We start from the raw sequence: 22,551 nt of genomic DNA, 5'->3' as shown, positions 1-22,551 counted from the left end.
GTGTATTAGAAATGGTTTTCTAGACCAATATGTCGAGGAACCAACTAGAGAGCTGGCCATCCTAGACTGGGTGATATGTAATGAGAAAGGACTAATTAGCAATCTTGTTGTGCGAGGCCCCTTGGGGAAGAGTGACCATAATATGGTACAATTCTTTATTAAGATGGAGAGTGACATAGTTAATTCGGAAACTAGGGTCCTGAACTTAATGAAAGGTAACTTCGACGATATGAGGTGTGAATTGGCTAGAATAGACTGGTAAAGGATACTTAAAGGGTTGACGGTGGATAAGCAATGGCAAACATTTAAAGATCACATGGATGAACTTCAGCAATTGTACATCCCTGTCTGGAGTAAAAATAAAGCGAGGAAGGTGGCTCAACCATGGCTAACAAGGGAAATTAAGGATAGTGTTAAAGGCAAGGAAGAGACATATAAATTGGCTCGAAAAAGCAACAAACCTGAGGACTGGGAAAAATTTAGAATTCAACAGAGGACGACTAAGGGTTTAATTAAGAGGGGGAAAATAGAGTACGAGAGGAAGCTTGCAGGGAACATAAAAACTGACTGCAAAAGCTTCTATAAATATGTGAAGAGAAAAAGATTAGTGAAGACAAACGTAGGTCCCTTGCAGTCGGATTCAGGTGAATTTATAATGGGGAACAAAGAAATGGCAGACCAATTGAACAAATACTTTGGTTCTGTCTTCACGAAGGAAGACACAAATAACCTTCCGAATGTACTAAGGGACAATGGGTCTAGTGAGAAGGAGGAACTGAAGGATATCCTTATTAGGCGGGAAATTGATGGAATTGAAGGCCGATAAATCCCCAGGGCCTGATAGTCTGCATCCCAGAGTACTTAAGGAAGTGGCCCTAGAAATAGTGGATGCATTGGTGATCATTTTCCAACAGTCTATTGACTCTGGATCAGTTCCTATGGATTGAAGGGTAGCTAATGTAACACCACTTTTTAAAAAAGGAGTGAGTGAGAAAACGAGTAATTATAGACCGGTTAGTCTGACATCAGTAGTGGAGAAAATGTTGGAATCAATCATTAAGAATGAAATAGCGCATTTGGAAAGCCGTGACAGGATCAGACCAAGTCAGCATGGATTTATGAAAGGGAAATCATGCTTGACGAATCTTATGGAATTTTTGAAGGTGTAACTGGCAGAGTGGACAAGGGAGAACCAGTGGATGTGGTGTATTTGGACTTTCAAAAGGCTTTTGACAAGGTCCCGCACAAGAGATTGGTGTGCAAAATCAAAGCGCATGGTATTGGAGGTAATGTACTGACGTGGATAGAGAACTGGTTGGCAGACAGGAAGCAGAGAGTCAGGATAAATGAGTCTTTTTCAGAATGGCAGGCAGTGACTAGTGGAGTGCCGCAGGGCTCAGTGCTGGGACCCCAGCTCTTTACAATATACATCAATGATTTAGATGAAGGAATTGAGTGTAATATCTCCAAGTTTGCAGATGACACTAAACTGGGTGGCAGTGTGAGCTGTGAGGAGGATGCTGAGAGGCTGCAGGGTGACTTGGACAGGTTAGGTGAATGGGCAAATGCATGGCAGATGCAGTATAATGTAGATAAATGTGAGGTTATCCATTTTGGGGGCAAAAACACGAAGGCAGAATATTATCTGAATGGCGGCAGATTAGGAAAAGGGGAGGTGTAACGAGACCAGAGTGTCATGGTTCATCAGTCATTGAAAGTGGGCATGCAGGTACAACAGGTGGTGAAGAAGGCAAATGTTATTTTTGCCTTCATAGCTAGGGAATTTGAGTATAGGAGCAGGGAGGTCTTACTGCAGTTGTATGGGGGCCTTACTGAGGCCTCACCTGGAATGTTGTGTTCAGTTTTGGTCTCCTAATCTGAGGAAGGATGTTCTTGCTATTGAGGGAGTGCAGCGAAGGTTCACCAGACTGATTCCAGGGATAGCTGGACTTTCATATGAGGAGAGACTGGATCAACTGGGCCTTTATTCACTGGAGTTTAGAAGGATGAGAAGGGATCTCATAGAAACGTATAAGATTTTGACTGGACTGGACAGATTAGATGCAGGAAGAATGTTCCCGATGTTGGGGAAGTTCAGAACCAGGGGACATAGGCTTAGGATAAGGGGGAGGCCATTTAGGACTGAGATGAGGAGAAACTTCTTCACTCAGAGAGTTGTTAACCTGTGGAATTCCCTACCGCAGAGAGTTGTTGATGCCAGTTCATTGGATATATTCAAGAGGGAGTTAGATATGGCCCTTGTGGCTATAGGGATCAAGGGGTATGGAGAGAAAGCTGGAAAGGGGTACTGAGGGAATGATCAGCCATGACCTTATTGAATGGCGGTGCAGGCTCGAAGGGCCGAATGGCCTACTCCTGCACCTATTTTCTATGTTTCTACCCCTGGATGTTGAGTTCCCAGCCTAAGGTCACCCTGGAGCCATGTCTCCGTAATCCCAATTATATTATATCCGTTAACAGCTATCTGCGCAGTTAATTCATCCAACTTATTACGAATGCTCCTCGCATTGAGACAAAGAGCCTCCAGGCTTGTTTTTTTAACACTTTTTGCCCTTTTAGAATTTTGTTTTAATGTGGCCCTTTTTGATTTTTGCCTGCAATTTCTGGTGCTTGAAATTTGGTGAGGAGCGTTTCTTCGTGGTGTGTTATACAGCAGTGCTATTCATCATGCAAGGGCTAGTGGTTTGCTGAATAGCCACTACCAGAAATGCTGCAACCTGTTTCACTGTGGTGTGACAGGATATGGTTTGCATCTGCACGTCCCCACAAAGTGAGTTCCTGGATGGTTAATTCCATGCTCCCAGATGGGAAGTTGTTCTTTGGAGGAGTGCAGGTTGGAGATGGGGCTGCAACATTGTAGGCCCAATTTTCCAAGTGTTCTTCACAGGATCAAGGAATTGACCTTCTAACTTTAACCAAGCTGCTCCCTCCCTATCTCTGTAATCTCCTCCAACCCCACAACCCTCCAAGATATCTGCACTCCTCTAATTCTGCCCTCTTGAGCATCCCTGATTATAATCGCTCAACCATCGGTGGCCGTGCCTTCAACTGCCTCAGCCCTAAGCTCTGGAACTCCCTCCCTAAACCTCTCTACCTCTCTTCCCTTCCCCCTTTAAGACGCTCCATAAAACCTACGTCTTTGACTGTGCTTTTGGTCATCTGCCCTAATTTCTCCTTATGTGGCTCTTTGTCAAATTTTTTGTCTGATAACACTCTTGTGAAGCTCCTAGGGCGTTTTACTACGTTAAAGGCGCTACATAAATACAAGTTGTTGTTGTTGTGGGCAGTCTACAAGTAGAAGCTGGGAACTTTCCTTGCAGCAGGAGGAAAAATAACCACCTGGTTCTATTTTAATAAAGCCCTTTCACTTATTGTATGGAATCTGGGCTAGCCTTTATGTAGAATGTACAGGCCATTCGGCTCAACTGGCCTATGGAGGTTTTTATACTTCACACGAGCCTCCTCCCACCCTACTTCATCTAACCCTGTCTACATATCCTTCTCGCCTTGGTTTCCAATAACATTCCCTTCCCCTGGCAAGTATTAACACTGAATTCCAGCTCGATCAATATCCCACAATCGAACAGGGCACAAAGAGAAACCAAGTGGCAAATGGAGTAAGTCTACTGAGAGCCACAGTTGAAGGGGACAGTGGCTCCTGCACACTGCTTGTAGACAGAGACTGTTTTGGTTTTTGCAGCCATTTCCCCAAAACTGAAAATTGCGGAGGACTCTATTATGAATCCAGTTTTCCAATTCAGGACATTGAAACATAAAGAAATTCTTGACCGGCTAGCTGCTGAGAGACCATTTACCCCGGCTAGAGAGTCTAGAAGTAGGGGTCATAGTTTCAGGATAAGGGGTCAGCCATTTAGAACCAAGATGAGGAGAAATTTCTTCACTCGGGGTTGTAAACCTTTGGAATTCTCTACCCCGGACGGCCGTGGAGGCTCGGTCTTTGAGATCGATAGATTTTTGGACACCAAGGGAATCAATGGATATGGGAATAGGGCGGGAGGGGGGAGTTGAGTTCGAAGATCAGCCATGATCTTATTGAATGGTAGAGCAGGCTTGAAGGCCCACTACATTGATTAGAGGATCAAAGATTGTTTAAAGTAACACAGGTGGACCATGAGCCATTTCCCAAAAACTGAACGTTGTGGAGGAATCTATTGTGAATCTGGTTTTCAACACATGACAGTGAAAAATACTTCGAGTTCTTGAGCGGGTAGGAGGGGAGGAGCAGAAGAATTCATGAGATGGCGGGGAGAGAGGAACTGCCCTGATTCTGTAAATATAGCACAGCTGGATGTCTCCTTTCTAATGGCATGTTGTGCCTTTTGTGAAGATCGTCATGACAACCAGCTTGGATGACTTGGAAACAGCAGAAGATTTGTAAATGAGTTTTCTGAAAGGCTATTAGTATATTGTGGTGCAATTGTGCAATTCTTGTTTGCTAACAGGGTAGAGAAACATTTTCAGCTCCATTAACATGGAGAGCATGGCTCTGAGATCTAATTATGTATTGTCTATTTATTACATAAACTAATTGTGCTCTATCTGTCTGTTTTCAGCAGAGTGTCTCACTGTTTTCATTGGAATCTTGGAAGTGAATTATTGTTCCTCAAGTTTGATTTCATACTTAATGAATCAGTAATTGTGTACCAGATTATTTTTTTTCCCCCATCTCTCCCCTCCTCTCCCTGAAGGTTCTCATTCACGATGATCGGGTCCAGGCGATTTGGTGGGTGGGTCAGTGCAGCCCCTTCCGATCCTGAGCCGCGGCTGACGTCCACACTGGCATACTTTCCAGAGGTGGAGCACTGCCCTTTTCTCCCGCCCCCGATCTGTGCTGAGATAGCTGTTCTCAGTTGGTCTACTGCAATTGCAGAGCCTTGGTTTAGGGAGGTGGAAACCGCTGCTGTTCCTGATCGCTACCGCAGTGACCCGCTGCTGAAAAAGCGCATGCCAGGCGAGGACAGGATTGGCCAGGGCAACAACAATCTATATTTATATAGCACCTTTAATGTAATAAAACGTCCCAAGGTGCATCACAGAAACGTTATCAAAAAAAAATTGACACCAGGGCATATAAGGAGATGTTGGGGCAGATGAACAAAAACTTTGTCAAAGAGGTAGGTTTTAAGGAGCGTCTTGAAGGAGGAAAGAGAGGCGGAAAGATTTAGGGAGGGAATTCCCGAGCTTAGGACCCAGGCAGCTATAAGCACGACTGCCAATGGTGAAGCATTTAAAATCGGAGATGTTCAAAAGGGCAGAATAAGCGGAGCATGGAGGTCCAGGAGGATTCTAGGATGGTGCGCCACAGTGTGGCATAGTCTCATGACACTCTCACTGTATCTACATGATCAGTTAACTGAGGCACCAGCCAGCAACTGGTTCACTCCAGCAATCGTCAATGCCTTCAGGGGAGGAGGGTTGAAAGTTCAGGTGGGGATTGGTGGAAACAAGCTTTTCCCTTGATGGAAATGTGCCGCTTTAACCATTTGTCTCTTTTTTTTTTGTTTTTCTATCCATTTCAGAGGGTGAAGACAATATCGACGATGATATTGATGATATGAGGCCTATTAACTCTCTACCAAAAACACCTCATCGCTCACACCATGAGTTGCTTAAGGCTGTTTCTTCTCCTGCTATTACTCACCAGTCATTGTTGCTGCCTCAGCATTTGTCTGTCCAGCAGAAGCAGCCTCAAAGCCAGGCACAATTGCAAATCCAGCCCCATGCTTTAATTCAGTCTCCAACGATAGTGCCAGCACAGACTCACATCGTGACGGCGTCGACGCTGCAGCCGACAGTCATTGCCCATGCTGCACCTGCTTCCCACGCATCGGTGATTCACACAGCTGTCAATCACGTCATTCAAGCTTCGCAAGCAAAACACATTACTCATATTGCACCTGCGACCTCCAGCTCTGTGCAGCTGACCACTGCTGCTCAACCTATTGGCCACATCACTGTGCACCCAGCCAACTTAAGCCATATGGCTCACCTTGGTCAACAGCTGCCCGCTATCTACCCGCAGTCAATGACAATGAACCCGCCCGTCGTGAGCCACCTCACGCACACCATCACCCACCAGCAAGTGAACGGCACCACGCCCATCGGGCAGCAGGCCGTCGTGACCAAGCAGGCCATGGGCCCTCAAGTCGTGCACCAGCAGATAGTGGGCCAGACAGTCCTGAACCCTGTCACCATGGTGACCATGCCATCGTTTCCTGTGAGCACTTTGAAGCTGGCCTGAATCTGAGGAGCGCAGAGGCCCCCTCGAGAAAGCAGTAATCTGAACGACCATTTTCCTTGGTTCTCCAATACATTCCTGACAACAAGTTACAGGCAAGGGAAAGGAAAGGTGGCTTCGGAAGGCATCAAACGGAAAGGGTTGGCACAGTAAAAAAAAAAACCATCCAACAACGTCACTAAGCTGGCAGTGGGAAAGGAATACGCACTGCGCAAAACAAACTCAGAGCAAACTGAATGACAGATGTCCTTAGTGACCTTTGTGTGTGTGTGTGTGTGTGTGTGTGTGTGTATTTGTAATTGGTGAATTTAAAAGGTGTTAGCGAGACTTTTATTTTATTTTTCCTCCCTTCCCCGCGCCTTCATGCGCTGCTTCTCTCCAGGAAGTAATTGCTGGACAGGTGTCTCCGTGATCGGACAGAGGGTTCAAGAAAAGAGAGAGAGAGTGAGAGGAATTATGCAAACTAAGGCCTCGGTGGAGTTGAGCTTCATCGGACGGTGTTAATGATGTGCTGCAGTCCTGTTTGTAGCTGTATCTGTTGGACTGAGTGGCTTTCTGAGCTTAAAGTGAGTTTAAGTGTATGAATTGTCTAAGGCTGACATCACGTGTACTATAAAGGCAGTGTCTGTCATATGGGGATCTTTTTTTTTTAAACTTTTTTTTTTGCAATAAAGTTTTCTGCTTTCTTTGATTTAGGCTCAGAATGGGTCTGATTGATAAACCATTATAAATGGATCTGATTCATGAACCATGAGGCTCCGGCTGAGGTAGCCTTTGTCGGATGGCTCCTTTTGAAGATCCTCCTTGACTAGGTCACCATACTTAAGTACCATGGGGTATATTTTTACTCTGTACGTATAGTTAAAGAAAAATTCTGTAACCAAACCGGAGAGGTCTATAAACAAGGCTTCGGTTTACCGTACTCTCACAACAAAGTATACCCCCTAATTTTTTTAAAAATAAAATGTAAATAGATGTCTCAGGTATTTTCAGTGTGGTTCCAATCATGAGCTTCTCAGATTATTATTATTTTCTTTTTTAAAAAATCACGGTGAAACTAGAAATGTTGTGCCGTACACTAACCTAGTCTAAGAATGCAGTGTAAAAAGTTTAAAATGAGAGCTGGTTTCCTCCAAAATGAATCTTCTCCAGGCATCCCTGAATTTTGAGCCTATAAATATTTGATTAATTCCCACGTTGGCTGGTGTAAGCTAGTAACGGGATCATAATAGTGTTGAGGAAAGTTCAAGTGGAAGGATTAGTGTCGTGACCGCCTTGATACCGTGATCAGCTTTTCTGACGCTAACTCTGGCCCAGTTACTGCCGTTTTGTTTCTTTTCTGTAAGCTGAGTGTCATGTAGTAGATGCTTTATTTTACTTTTAAGTGCAGCATTTTGCTACAGCCTGGCACTGGTTCCTTAGAAATATTAGAAGCCAGAATTGGACTCTGTACTTATGGGCAGGTTATTAACGCATTAGTAGACGAAAGCCATTGCATTGCCTCAAAACCCCACTGTATAAAATGGTGATTTTTAATATATATATATATATATTACACACACAAATATTTATATATATTTTTTATATATACACACATACTTGTATTATGTGTGTGTATGTGTATATATATATATACATTTGTGTGTGTACTTTTTAATTCCAGGGCATCTCTATTCACACGTAACACCACAGGTTTATGTAGAAATGGTTTTCAGAATTTTTATTTTAATGCCTTATTATTATACACAGGATAATAGCTTACTGGTGTGTTACAAGGTAGTGATGCAGCAAGGGGTTCAAATGAAATAATAAGCCTGCGAGTGAAACAGGATGGTTTATTTGTGTTCTCTGCCCCCCTTGCTGTGGCAGTGCATTGTAATATATAAAAGATGTTTGTTTTCCTGCATCATCCAGTCAGAATTAAAGTACATATTTTTGCTTGGTCACGTGATGTTTTCCTGAGTGTTTTCTGCCCGGCAACAGCGTTCAGTTCTGATATCTCCAATTTTTTTTCTTCTGTGTGTTTTTCTCCCTTTCAGTTCTCCTCCTATCCACCCCACCCCATGATGCACAGCACCTGCGGCTAGCTGTTCAACTGCAGGGGAATCACAGCCCAGCCCAATTCTTTCCTCACCTTAAAGACTGCACACTTTTCAGAGTCTCCAGATAACAATCAGGAGAGGATGTCCTGGCTGATTTTTTTTATGTTTGTTTTGTTTTGCCTCCCTAATCCAGTAGTCTGGGCACAATGTGGGGATCAAACCTGGGACCGTCCGTGGTCTGATGGCTCTTTACCACACCAGAGATTGCACTTAACCCACTAAGCCTTTGGTGCAGCAAGACATCACTTTTTCTCTTGATCAACATTTGAGTATTGCCGTTTATGTGCATATGCAAATCTCTGTATGCATTGGTGAGCTTTTCTTTTCTTTAATGCTACTGCTCCTGAGTTACAACTCACTGGAAATAATACACATACTATATTGTGGCAATGAGTGAGCTCAGGGTGTTTGCCCCTGATTCCTGGGAATGGACTTGGTGCTGGGGTACACTGCAGTGCTCACCCGCTGTTATGTGTTTAGTGGGTAGCAACTGGGCGACTGTTTTCTAAACAGCTGGTGTCAGGTGTGGCTCAGTGGGTAGCATCCTCGCCTCTGAGTCAGAAGGTTGTAGGTTCGAGTCCCACTCCAGAGACTTGAGCATATAAATTTAGATTGACACTCCCAGTGCAGTACTGAGGGAGCGCTGCAGTGTCGGAGGTGCCGTCTTTCGGATGAGACGTTAAACCGAGGCCCCCGTCTGCTCTCTCAGGTGGACTTAAAAGATCCCTTGGCACTATTTTGAAGAAGAGTAGGGAAGTTATCCCCGGTGTCCTGGCCATTATTTATCCTTCAACCAACAGATTATCTGGTCAGTATCTCATTTCTGTTTGCGGGAGTTTGCTGTGCACAATTGGTTTCCATGTTTCCTACATTACAACAGTGACTACACTTCATGAAGTACTTCATTGGCTATAAAGTGCTTTGGGACATCTGATGGTTGTGAAAGACTTGCTAGTTAATGCAAGCTTTTTTAAAAATATTTTTATAATAAAATGTGGAGATATTCTGAACTGAAGAAACCATTTGCAAACTTGCTGGGTTTTTTTTTCTTAATTTACACAGACCGAGTACCCTCGAGATTGTACCTGTGGCTGGCTGTTCGACTGTGAGGAGAGCAGTCTGGTAAAACACAGCTCAAATAAAAGTCACGAAACTTTTGTTGACTGTTTAATACAAGGATATATAGATACAAGATGCCTTGTGTATGTTATATAAATTTATTGTACGTCGGTGTTCTTAATATTGAAAGGCACTTGTGTGGTTAGCTTTCTGTGAATTTCCAGGGCATTAAAAATTAACCATCCAGGGACTATTATCAGGGAGATTAATAATTGCCCCCCACGCGCCCAACCCTTCAATTGAAATTTAAAGTAATAATTAACTTCTGTGTAGAGTTAGCAGAACGCAGCCACAGGAAGCATTGGGTTAGGGGGGTTGGAGGAACATGAGCCAGGGTTCCCAGTCCTGATCGCCATTCAGCACCTCGTACTTTAGAGTGTAGTTTGTGCGTGTGTCTACGTGAGGATAAGATCCAGTTCAGCTGTGATGCCTCCATGGTCTGATAGTCTGCTGACACTTGCCGTCTAGACATTCTCGCACGAGGAAGGGCTTCTTGGACAAGGTACTGAAGAGCACCCACTGGCCCCCCCTCCCCCCACCCCCCCAACCATATCCAACAAGAAGCGGCACCTTTGAGCGAGGAGATCAAAATTGGAGAGGATGGAAGAATTGAGTTTTATCAAACACAGTGGGTGGGGAAATAGGAATTGCACTGGTCCTGTATGTCGCAACATTGTAATGGACTGGCGAAGGTTTCCTCAGTTTGGCAGTTCTCGTTAAATTATAAATCCTTGCTTCACAAACGCATTTATGATCTCAGTACACTGCTTTAACCTAAAAAAAAAAGTAAATAGAACTTATGGGCATCATCGTTCACCCTATTGCCTGAGGGAAAAATGAAATATTTGAATCTGTGATTTGTACTGCCCTGATTGCAATGGAAAAAAAAAACAATTACATTTTCTTCTCTCGTAGAGATACTTAAAACAGAAGATTAATCCATTAGAGGAGGATAGTGAGGAGACTATTTCATACCAGCTATACCCCCAAAAAGCTGTACAAACTGGGCTGTAGCTACAAAACTTACCGTTCAGTGTAAAAGGAGCTCTGTTTCCATTTATTTGTCATTTTACCTAAATGGAACCTCATGGTGCTGTTCTGATTCATGTGTCCTGTGCCTAAGCTCTCCGTATTTGGGTAAGTGGTGTACACCCTTACAGAGAAAGAGCATGCACTTACTATCGGGCAAACAGAAAGACTAGCTTGCTCCTACTTTGCACTAAGAGCCGCGTTGGAGGCACCAGCTCCTGAAGTGCTGGTCCCGCACAGCCCGGCTGCAACCCGAAAGTTTAAACGTGCCAGAACTTACTAAGGACGTCGGCTGGGGAGACCTGTTTATTTATTTTTTAACCAGGTTGTGGCTGGCTGCGATCGGGAGCTATCCACAGCGAGGGCAGGTCTCACACTGTACAAAAAGCAGCTACTACTTGTGCTGGGTTTCTCAGTAACTTGATTCGGAGACTGCTGTTGAGCATGGTGCACGTCAGACACCAGGCTGACCAAAAAAACTTGACTGGGTCTCTAACTGAAATAAAAGAAAGCAGAATAATTTCCCCCCATTAGAGAGACATTACTTTTTTATTATTAATGTTTATGGTGAAATGTCTTCACTGTGCATCAGCTTTTGTTTAAGATATTGAGGGGAAAACCTGTTTTACAAAAAAAAGAAATCTTTTCTGTGAAGATTTATGAAGTGTTTGAATGGACCAGGTGTGTGAAAAATATTAGTGGATTTTTGTATATAATGTATTTTTACTATTTAGCTGTAATATAATGGCTTTCATTCAAAAAAATCTCAGTATCAATGTGTATAATATTCTCATATCCATCTATCAAGCAAGATGCACTTGCCTAAGATACTATAAAATAAAGATACACCTGCACTGACCTTCCATCTGCTTCCTTGCTTCATTTCTGTTGTGTGGATGTGTATTAGAATCTTTGTTCAAGGTTGGGATTCTGTAACTTTCCCTCCACCTTCACAGTGCTGTTCAGTTTTCTCTCATTTTGAAGGCATTGATTCTTGCTGATGCACTAACTTGTATGGTGGGGTAGGGTGGATAGGAGAACAGCTCTAGCCACTAAATCTAGCAACATTGTAAATGAGCTCGTGGAGGTGGGCGTGTTTAGTATTTCGCTAGAGATACTGACCAGGGGAAATGTTCGTAAACACATTTACAACAACAACAACTTGCATTTATATAGCGCCTTTAACATCCCAAGGCGCTTCACCGGAGCGTTCGCAAACACAATTTGACACTGAGCCACATAAGGTGATATTAGGGCAGATCTTGGCCAAAGATGTAGATTTTAAGGCACATCTTAAAGGAGGAAATTGATCTGCTCAACCACACCCTCACTACCATCTTTGATGCCCTAGTCCCAAGTAAAATGATTACTCGCTCCCACCCTTACCATTCCCCCTGCTACAGCCCTCATCTTCGCTCCCTCAAGTCAAAAGGGCGTAGACTTGAACGGATGTGGCAGACATCTGGTTTAGCCATTCACCGCCAGATCTGGCTCCAACACATAAAACACTATTGGTTCTTACTCTTGTCTACAAAAATTGCTCACTATTCCAGGATCATTCTGGATTGCAAAAGTAACCCCAGGCTTCTATTCTCTACTGCTAACCATCTCCTTAAACCCTCTCCCCTGTATCCACCACACTCACCTCCAAGAACAAGTGTGAGGAGCTCATGGACTTCTTTGTATCAAAGATTGAGACCATCCGATCAGCTGATTCTGCGAGTTCCCTTCCTTCACCTAAGCCACAAGGTCAAACTTCATCTGATGCTCCCACCTGCCCTAGCCCTAAACTCGCATCTTTCTCTAGTTTCTCTTTGATCTCTCCTCTTAATCTCACCAAACTCATCTTATCCATGAGACCCACTTCCTGCTCTCTCGACCCTATTCCCACTAAACTGCTGACCACCCAACTTCCTTTTCTGGCTCCCATGTTAGCCGACATTGTGAACAGTTCTCTCCTCAGGGACTGTTCCCCTCTCCTTCAAATCTGCTGTCATCACCCCTCTCAAAAAAAACAACCCTTGATCCCACTTTGCTTGCTAGCTGTCACCCCAACCCCAGCCTCCCTTTCCTGTCCAAAGTATTGAACGTGTTGTTTGCTCCCAAATCCGTGATCGTCTTTCCATGAATTCAATGTGTGAATCCCTTCAATCTGGCTTTCACCCTTGCCACAGTACCGAAACTACTCTCATCAAAGTCACAAATGACATCCTTTGTGACTGTGACAAAGGTAAACTATCCCTCCTCGTCCTTCTCGACCTGTCTGCAGCCTTTGACACAGTTGACCACTCCATCTTCCTCCAACGCCTCTTCACCAATGTCCAGCTGGGTGGGACTGCACTCGCCTGGTTCCATTCTTATCTATCTAATCGTAGCCAGAAAATCTCCAGCAATGGCTTCTCTTCTCACTCCCACATCATTACCTCTGGTGTCCCCCAAGGATCTGTCCTTAGTCCCCTTTTATTTCTCATCTATATGCTGCCCCTTGGCGATATCATCCGAAAACACGGAGTCAGTTTCCACATGTGCGCAGGCGACACCCAGCTCTACCTCTCCACCACTCCTGTTTGGTATCTAAATTGTCAGATTGCTTGTCCGACATCCAATACTGGATGAGCAGAAATTTTCTCCAATTGGGAAGACCATAGCCATTATCTTTCGACCTCACTACAAACTGCGTTCCCTATCCAGTGACTCCATCCCTCTCCCATGCATCAATCTGAGGGTGACTGTTCACAACCTAGGTGTCATATTTGACCCTGAAATGAGTTTCCAGCCACATACCGCGGCATAACTAAAACCGCCTTTTTCCACATCTGTAACATTGCCTGCCTCCGCCACTGCCTCAGCTCTTCTGCTGAAACCCTCATTCATGCCTGTGTTACCTCTAGACTTGACTACTCCAACTCACTCCTGGTCGGCCTTCCTCATTCCATACTACTTGAGATGGGGGTGTGGGGGGGGGGACAAATCCATGGAGTGATTTGTAAACAAGGATGAAAATTTTGAAATAGAGTTGAAGTCATCCAAAACTCAGCAGCCCGTGTACTAACCCGCACCAAATCCCGTTCACCCATCACCCCTGTGCTTTCTGACCTACATTGGCTCCCAGTTAAACAACAGCTCGATTTCAAAATTCTCATCCTTGTTTACAAATCACTCCATGGACTTGCCCCTCCCTATCTCTAATCTTTTTCAGCCTCACAATCCCACAAGATGTCTGCGCTCCTCAAATTCTGGCCTCTGAACATCCCTCATTATAACTGCTCAACCATCGGTGGACATGCCTTCAGCTGCCTGGGCCCTAAGTTCTGGAACTCCCTCCCTAAACCTCTACGCCTCTCTATCTCTCTTTCCTCCTTTAAGACGCTTGTTATAACTTACCTCTTTAAACAAGCTTTTGACCATCTGCCTTAATTTCTTCTGTGGCTCGGTGTCAAATTTATCTGTTTGTCTGTAACACTGTTGTGAAGCACCTTGGGACCTTTTACTGCGTTAAAGGCGCTATATAAATAAAAGTTAGTTATTATTAAACAGAGGTAGAGAGATGGGAGAGGTTTAGGGAGGGAATTCCAGAGTTAGACCTGCGCTGTTGCCAGAGCCCAGGCAGATTTGATGATCTAGTGCATTGAGTGCCAAGCTTTGTATGCCAAGCGAATTGATTGGAATATTGCGTGCCAGCTTCACACTGCCTGATTTTTCCTACCCATTGACTGGGTGCAAAATCAAGTGCGCTGCAAAGCTGCCACCCTCACTTCACGGGATAACCCTGATAGTGCTTCTGGTGCATGTGATTTTCTGCACTGCAATGTCTGCCCCATAGTAACCAGAACACTCCCTCTCCCTGTGAATGGTAGCTCTGGCTTTTGAATATAAGTCCATGTAAATTTATATTTATGCCAACAACATTGGGGATTAGACTAGTTTGCCACTTTTTACACCTGGTATCCGTGCCGACCACTGCCAGCTCAGGTATACCATGTTTTAGATATGGAGTAAGTTCCTCCAACTCTGCCGCAACAACATGCCTCAATCGAGGTGCTCAGAAAATCGTCCCCCCTTCAGTAGCAGTGTGACATTTCCATTTCCCACATCTGCTCTCAATTGAATTGACAATTTGAGTTAAATTATAAGCAATTTGTATTGCGGGATCCGCACTGAGTTTAGACATTCCAAAATCACTGCAGTTTAAGAACCTTACGGTTGGGTGAGAAAAGAACCTTTAACCTTTGGGTGGGTTTTACTCTGGGTATTAGAAGTGAAACCATATGCTGATCACTTGTAGAAATGTAGGAGTACTTTTTAATTATACATTGTAACCCAATTGTTGGTAGCAGAATCTTCATGATTCCATCACCTTTGTCTCTATCAATTGTTTATCCTTTTTTTTGGTGAACAAGTGTCTACTGTAAGTTCATGAATCCTCTTCACAAGTGTAATTGTGCTCCCGGACAACAATAGTCCTTATGATGAGTGTCTGAATCTCTGCCATCTGAAGGTACAGGTAAGTCTCTCTTCCCCTGCACCTGCCTGTATTACGGAATTTCTTCCAAACTAAAGTGTATGTACAATGACTCACCAAATAGATCAGTTGTGAAATACACTGCCTAGTGTGGAGCTGCCATTGTGTCTCAGTGGGAAACACGCTCGCCTCGGAATCAGAAGGTTGTGGGTTCAAGTCCCACTCCAGGAACTTGAGCACATAAATCTAGGCTGACGCTCCCAATGCAATACTGAGGGAGTGCTGCCCTGTCGGAGATGCTGTCTTTCCGATGGGACGTTAAACCGAAGCACCGTCTGCTCTCTCCGGTGGATGTAAAAGATCCTATGGCACTATTTCGAAGAAGGGCAGAGGAGTTATCCCCGGTGTCCTGGCCAATATTTATCCCTGGTCATTATCATATTGCTGTTTGTGAGAGCTTGCTGTGCACAAGTTGGTTGCCGCGTTTCCCACATTCAAACAGTGTCTACACTTGAAAAGTGCTTCATTGGCTGTAAAGCGCTTTGAGGTGTCCGGTGGTTGTGAAAGGCGCTATATAAATGTAAGTATTTTTCTTTCTTTTAGAGTCCAGGAAGATCCGTGGTCCGATTCTTGGTCTGCATTGCGTTAGCTGATCTCACTCGAGGCAGCCGTTGGGGTACTATATCTGACCTCAGTGCCCCAGGCAAAGGAAGAAGGTGAGAGGGAAATATCAGCCAGGATGCTGCCCAGTGCTGCCTGCTGGCAAGTGGTATGTTGTGGAATTAGAGCAAGAAAGAATGAATGACTGCATTTATATAGCACCTTTCATGTCCTCGGGGCATGTTACTGAGAAGCTGTTCATGGAATGCAGCAGTGACTGGAATAGCACTTGCTGCTATTGGTTTCCCAGAGGCCAGCCATTATATAAATTGTTCGACTATTGGGTTTGTTTCTTTGAATGTCACTAAAAATCTTTTAAAAAATACAAGAAAGGCGAGGAAAAATCTGGAAAGCCGTTTCTTATTTAGAGTGAAACATTTTAAATTGAATTCCTTCAGACTCCCCGTAGTGTTCTGTAAGTAAAGTGGTATTTCCGTGTGAGTGTGCCGTTAAATTTTAAAATGATTAATTATATGTGAAGTGCTTTGAGATGGTTCTGAAGCCATAAAAAGACACTGTACAAATGCCAGGCTTTCTTTCATTTTATAACTATTCTTGCTGAATTAAATTGATGTAAAATGTTACCCTGGAAGAGACATCTGTCCAGAATCAAATGGGAGGGGACAGGGGGCTGGTTTACTGACTGACTCGGCTAAATTCTGTTTTTATACATATCCCAGGATTTTTACTGGTGGCATTGAGATCACATTCCCTGATTTCATAATATTTTCTGTGAAAATAGATAAGAACATAAGAAATAGGGGCAGGAGTAGGCCATTCAGCCCTTCAAGCCTGCTCCGCCATTCAGTAAGGTCATGGCTGATCTACCTCAAATCCACCTTCCCGCACGATCCCCATATCCCTAGGTTCCCTTAGTATCCAAAAATAATATCGATCTCTGTCTTGAATATACTCAACAACTGAGCCTCCACAGCCCTCTGGGGTAGAGAATTCAAAAGATTTATAACCCTTTGAGTGAAGTCATTTCTCCTCATCTCAGTCCTAAATGGCCGATCCCTTATTCTGATACTGTGACCCCTGGTTCTAGACTCCCCAGCCCGGGAGAAACATCCTCCCTGACTCTACCCTGTCAACCTTGTTAAGAATTTTACATGTTTCAATACGATCACCTCTCATTCTTCTGAACTCTGGGGCGTATAGGTCTAGTCTACTTGACCTCTTATAGGACAATCTCCTTCTCCTTCCCCCCCACTCCGTTCCAAGACTCAGTGACCTCGTCCATAATGTTACAAAGAGGCCGCTGTTCCCTGCACTGGCTCAGTGGCAGCACTCCTACTCCTACTCCTTCTGCGACAGAAGGTTGTGGGTTCAAGCCCCACTCTTGAGTACACATCCTAGGTTGACATTTCAATACCAGCACTGAGGGATTTCCGCTCTGACGGAGGTGCCGGGCTGGAAATTGCCCTCCGTTAAATGGAGAATTACCGGCAGAATAGATGGGGCAGAAAATGGATCGGAATTCGGCCCTTTTCTTGTAAAAACTGAACGGGGCGGAAGGCGGGCAGTGTCATTTAGCACTGCGCTGAGCACGTCAGTGCGGCACTGATTACGTCAGCGCGACGCGGACATGCTGCGAGGCCTCTGCGGGCGCCCATTGGGCCACCAGGGAAGGGTTCGTCTGGGCTAGTGGCCTGGCACCCAAGAGGGAGTGTCAGGCTGCCTGTTGTTGGCCCAGCTGAACCTGCAGCCGCCATTGTCGGCCAACTGCAGAGTCTGCCAACAATTAAACGAAAATGGCGGCCGCCGCGATGCGCCCTCCCCTTTTAAGGGCGGCCGCACCACCCAGCCACTGGCTGCTTCCCGCCTTGTGAAGCTGTCAGTGGCCGCACTCCCGTGGGGCAAGTTCTCCCGCAGGGCCGGAAAAGGGGTCGCAACCGGGCAGTAAGGGGTTGGCATGTGGCCGACAAGAGGTCAGGGCGGAAAGTCGGAGCGTAGGCAATTGCGGATGGCTCGCACTCTCCACCTGCCCCCCCCCGGTCTGTAAGGCCTTAGACTCTTAGAGGCGGTAATGGGCCTTTAAAAAAAGAGGGCAATTTTAGCCCCGCCGTCTTTTGGGTGAGATATTAAACCAATGGCTATTTTTGCCCTCTTAGGTGGATGCAAAAGACCCTCTGGTGCTACTCAAAGAGCAGGGGCGTTCTCCTGGTGTGTAGCCAATATTTATCTTTCAACCAACATGATTAAAACAGGTCTTTTATCTCAATGCTGTTTGTAGGACCTTGCGGTCGGCAAATTGGCTGTCATGTTTCCCTACATTACAACAGTGACCATACTTCAAAAACACCTCATTGACTATAGAATGCTTTTGGACTTCCAGAGGTCATGAAAGATGCTAAATAAAGTTCTATCTTTCCCCCAAGTGTCCACTGACAATAAGTGGCTTGTTTGGTCATGGGGGCAGCACAGTCCAGGCCTGGTTCTCTCCACACCAGATCTCCACATGTACACACTTCCATCAGGGGCCACTGAATAGCAGTTGAGAGCAGGGACCCTGACTGATTTCCCCATGCCTAAGCCCATGGTGCCGCTCTCGTTGAGATCAGCTACCTCAGAACAAGCTAGGGATTTGATCTTGGGCCCTCTCTGATCTCTGCATTGCTTTATCCAGTGCCTTTTATTATTTTTATCTTCACCCTTCTTCTCTTAAAGCGCTGACTCTTGGGGTGGGGATCCACAGGTGCGGATAGCCCTGAGTGTTGACAGTCTATTAAGTGTGCAGCGCATCACAGCTTAGCAGCACAATTGTCCTTATTTACAAAGGAAATAAAGAAGTGTATTTATATAGCCGCCTTTCACCACCTCAGGATGTCCCAAAGCCTTTTGGAGTGTCACTGTTGTAATGTAGGAAATACAAGAGTCAATTTGTGCACAGCAAGGTCCCACACACAGCAATGTGATAATGACCAGATAATGTATTTTAGTGATGTTGATTGAGGGATAAATATCAGTGAGGACACTGAGGATAATTCCCCTGCTCTTCTTCAAATAGTGCCATGGGATCTTTTACATCCACCTGAGAGGGCAGGCGGGGCCTCAGTTTCACGTCTCATCTGAAAGATGGCACCTCCAACAGTGCAGCAGCCCCTCAGGACTGCACTGCACTGGAGTGTCAGCCAGGATTTTTGTGCTCAAGTCTGTGGAGTGGGACTATGAACCCACAACCTTCTGACTCAGAGGCCAGAGTGCTACCCACTGAGTCACAGCTGACAATTTAAAGCCTGCATGTGAACTTTCACAACTGGCATTACTGTGCAACGATCAGTAGCATGAATCCTAGCTCATATCTTTTCCTCCCCTTTGTAGTCCTGGGAAAAATACATATCCCTTTCCCATACACGTAGGTTTAATTTCCCCAATCTGAGGGTGATAAATTAATGCTACCTAGTACGAATATCATATCAGCAACAGCATTGTAACTGAGACATTAAAGCAGAGGTTGGCCAAGCGTTAGGTCTTCAGGGGGCCGTCTGTAAAGTTTACGCCTATGTTCCTATTAATTTTCATATATATCATGTTCCAACCCTACAACAACAACTTGTATTTATATAGCGCCTTTAACATAGTAAATCGTCCCAAGGTGCTGTACAGGAGCATTATCAAACAAAATTTGACACCACGCCACACAAGGAAAAATTAGGGCAGGTGACAAGAGGTAGGTTTTAAGGAGTGTCTTAAAGGAGAAGAGAGAGGTAGAGAGGCGGAGAGGTTTAGGGAGGGAATTCCTGAGCTTAGGGCCTGAAGGCACAGCTGCCAGGGGTTGAGCAATTAAAAATCAGGGATGCTCAAGAGGCCAGAATTAGAGGAGCGCAGACATCTCTGGGTGGGTGGGGGGAGGAATTGTGGGGCTGGAGGAGATTACAGCGATAGGGATGGGCAAGGCCATCGTGGGATTTGAGTATAGAATCCAAAGTGACATAAGAAGTGTACGTGCCAATAGGACTGAGTAGCCTGCCTTACCAGGTCTCGGGGTTAGTTTCCAAACCCCTCCTTTAAATTAACACCACTTTCTGCCCGGTCGCATTTGTGTAAGAATATCTCTCTGATTGGAATAGCCAGGCTGGAGTTGCTGCATAATTATCGGATCTAAATTTGTCGTGACTGATATAAACCAAAATTACCTGTGCGCTGAGGACCCAGTATGTTGGCATTAGGTGTACTTGCCCTCCCCTTGTGTATTTGTGTAGGAACAGGCTGCATCTTTTTATCAACACAGAAGACCTCTTGCTATGCTAATTTGTTTTGTCTGTTTTATTTAGCAATCCGAGAGCAAAGTATTGGAGCATGGCAACATTGAAAATTTTAATTAGAAAAGCACTGGTTGGACCCGCCTGCAGGAAATCCATTAGCATTTCCTCACACAAAACAGTCTGTGAAAGCACCCCTTTCCTGTGGCAACAAAGTAAAAGCTTTGAACTGTAGTCATGAGATCTGCCCGTACTGTACAAAAACAGGAAATCATCCTTTTTTAAGCTTACGCAGTACAGTTTCAAGCAGATTCCAGTGTAACTCATGGTGCCAACTGGCTTATGATAAGGACATGTCATATTTCAGGCACTTTGACTCAGTTTATTTATTTTTTTAGAAGTCTTGTTTCTTTACAATGATATTGGTTACAAATTATTTCCACTTGCATGGGGAATCCAATAGGGGCCATAAATATAAGATATTTACTAATAAATCCAAAAGGTATTCAGTAGAAACTTCTTTATCCATACAAGGGTTAGAATGTGGAACACTCTACCGCAAGGAGTAGTTGAGAGCAATAGCATAGTTGCATTTAAGGGGAAGTTAGATAAACACATGAGGGAGAAAGTAATGGAAGGTTATGCTGATAGGGCAAGATGAAGAGGGATAGGAGGAGGCTCGTGTGGAACATAAATGTCAGCATAGACCCGTTGGGCCGAACGGCCTGTTTCAGTGCTGTAAATTCAATGTAAAATTACTAGACAAGAAAATCATTGTCAATATTTGTTTTCTCTCCTGAAGGCAGTGATTGCTGATTTGAGAGGGTTCCATGGGTGCCAATCGCCTGCAGGCACCTCACCAATTGATGTTTTGAGGCTAGATAAATGAGTGCTGACATGCTACTAGGCTGACACTCCACTGCTGAAGAAGTGCTGCACTGTCGGAGCTGCCGTCTTTTGGATGTGACGTTAAACCGAGGCCCTGTCTGCTCTCTCAAGTGCACATAAAAGATCCCATGGCACTATTTTCAAGAAGAGAAGTTATCCCCGGTGTCCTGGGCAATATTTATCCCTCAATCAACGTAACAAAAACAAATTATTTTGTCATTATCACATTGCTGTTTGTGGGAGCTTGCTGCACGCAAATTGGCTGCCGTGTTTGCTACATTACAACAGTGACTACAATTCAAAAAGTACTTCATTGGCTGTAAAGCGCTTTGAGATGTCCGGTGGTCGTGAAAACTAAGACCGCCTTTTCCACCTCTGTAACATCGCCCGTCTCCGCCCTTGCCTCAGCTCATCCGCTGCTGAAATCCTCATCCATGCCTTTGTTACCTCTAGACTTGACTATTCCAATGCACTCCTGGCTGGCCTCCCATATTCTAACCTACGTAAACTAGAATTGATCCAAAACTCGGCTGCCTGTGTCCTAGCTTGCACCAAGTCCCACTCACCCATTACCCCTGTGCTCGCTGACCTACATTGGCTTCCGGTTAAGCAATGCCTCGATTTCAAAATTCTCATCCTTATTTTCAAATCCCTCCATGGCCTCACCCCTCCCTATCTCTGTAATCTCCTTCAGCCGCACAGCCCCCCCGAGATGTCTGCGCTCCTCTAATTCTGCCTTCTTCAGCATCCCTGATTATAATCGTTCACCATTGGTGGCCGTGCCTTCTGTTGCCTCGGCCCCAAGCTCTGGAACTCCCTGCCTAAACCTCCCCGCCTTCTACCTCTCTTTCCTCCTTCAAGATGCTCCTTAAAACATACCTCTTCCCCGCGCTACTTTCTACTTATGTGGCTCGGTGGCAAATTTTTATCTTATAATACTCCTGTGAAGCGCCTTGTGACGTTTTACGTTAAAGGCGCGATATAAATACAAGTTGTTGTTCAATGGTGCTGTATAAATACAAGTTCTTTGTTTTCTTCAGAAAGATCTTTATTATATTAGTGTCTGAAGGGTGTAAAATGCAACTCATGAAGACATAAAGAGGACAGTGTCCCTTTAAAAGGTTCAACCTGTGTACACAGCAACGCATGAGATACCAGCAACTGCCAGCCACTGTGAACCTACATCATCTGACATCAAGCCTCCAATCAGCGGGGCTGCCCTTTCCACACAAAACACAGCCCAGAATAAATACGATCCAGCCGGCGTGTTCTCGGGGGAGCCAAGGAAACTTGGGTGGGGGAAATAAAGCCGTTGCTGTGCAGCATGCTGCCCCAGTTACGCTGTTTTACTGTTGCACAGGGCAGTGACTGGCGTGAGCTGTGTTGTCCTCTTAGAGCGAGAAGCTGGCTTTAATCCCAGCCACCTTAGTAAGTGCACACGACCGACAATTTAACGTGAAGGGGGCGAACAGGCGAGCTCCACATGGTGGCGGCTGGTGTGCAGTAATACTCTTAACTTGTCATCCGTATCTCCTTTGGCGGTATTTCGTTCTTTTCCTCCTCCTGTTATTTCAGACTCTGTCTGTCTATGGCTAAGTAGTCAAAGTCTCCTGCTCCTTTTGAACAAGTCTGGAGCAATATGAGAGCAGGTCCAAGGATAGGGCAGTCTTTCAGAAATTAAAATTTCTGTAGAAAAGAAAGCAAAAGTCTTTATATATATATATATATATATATTTATTCCCCCCCCCCCCCCCCAAGTGTCTTTCCTGCTGTTCTGAAGATGCTGGGGTATCGTTCCATAGGTGC

At 44.9% G+C, this 22,551-nt stretch overlaps 1 protein-coding gene across 1 annotated transcript in view; it reads left to right on the top strand.

Annotated features, from left to right (window-relative positions):
* Positions 1-11,261, top strand: part of mnta (MAX network transcriptional repressor a) — a 152,250-nt gene extending 140,989 nt beyond the window's left edge. Inside the window, exon 6 of the mRNA XM_070857019.1 lies at positions 5,562-11,261. Within this exon, the coding sequence (XP_070713120.1) occupies positions 5,562-6,283 (722 nt within the window). The 3' untranslated portion in view covers positions 6,284-11,261. The remainder of the gene's footprint in view (positions 1-5,561) is intronic.
* The last annotated feature ends 11,290 nt before the right edge of the window (positions 11,262-22,551 follow it).

The sequence above is a fragment of the Pristiophorus japonicus genome, chromosome 16, assembly GCF_044704955.1.
Source record: "Pristiophorus japonicus isolate sPriJap1 chromosome 16, sPriJap1.hap1, whole genome shotgun sequence".
NCBI lineage: Eukaryota > Metazoa > Chordata > Chondrichthyes > Pristiophoridae > Pristiophorus > Pristiophorus japonicus.
This window is presented reverse-complemented; position numbering and strand designations above follow the sequence as displayed.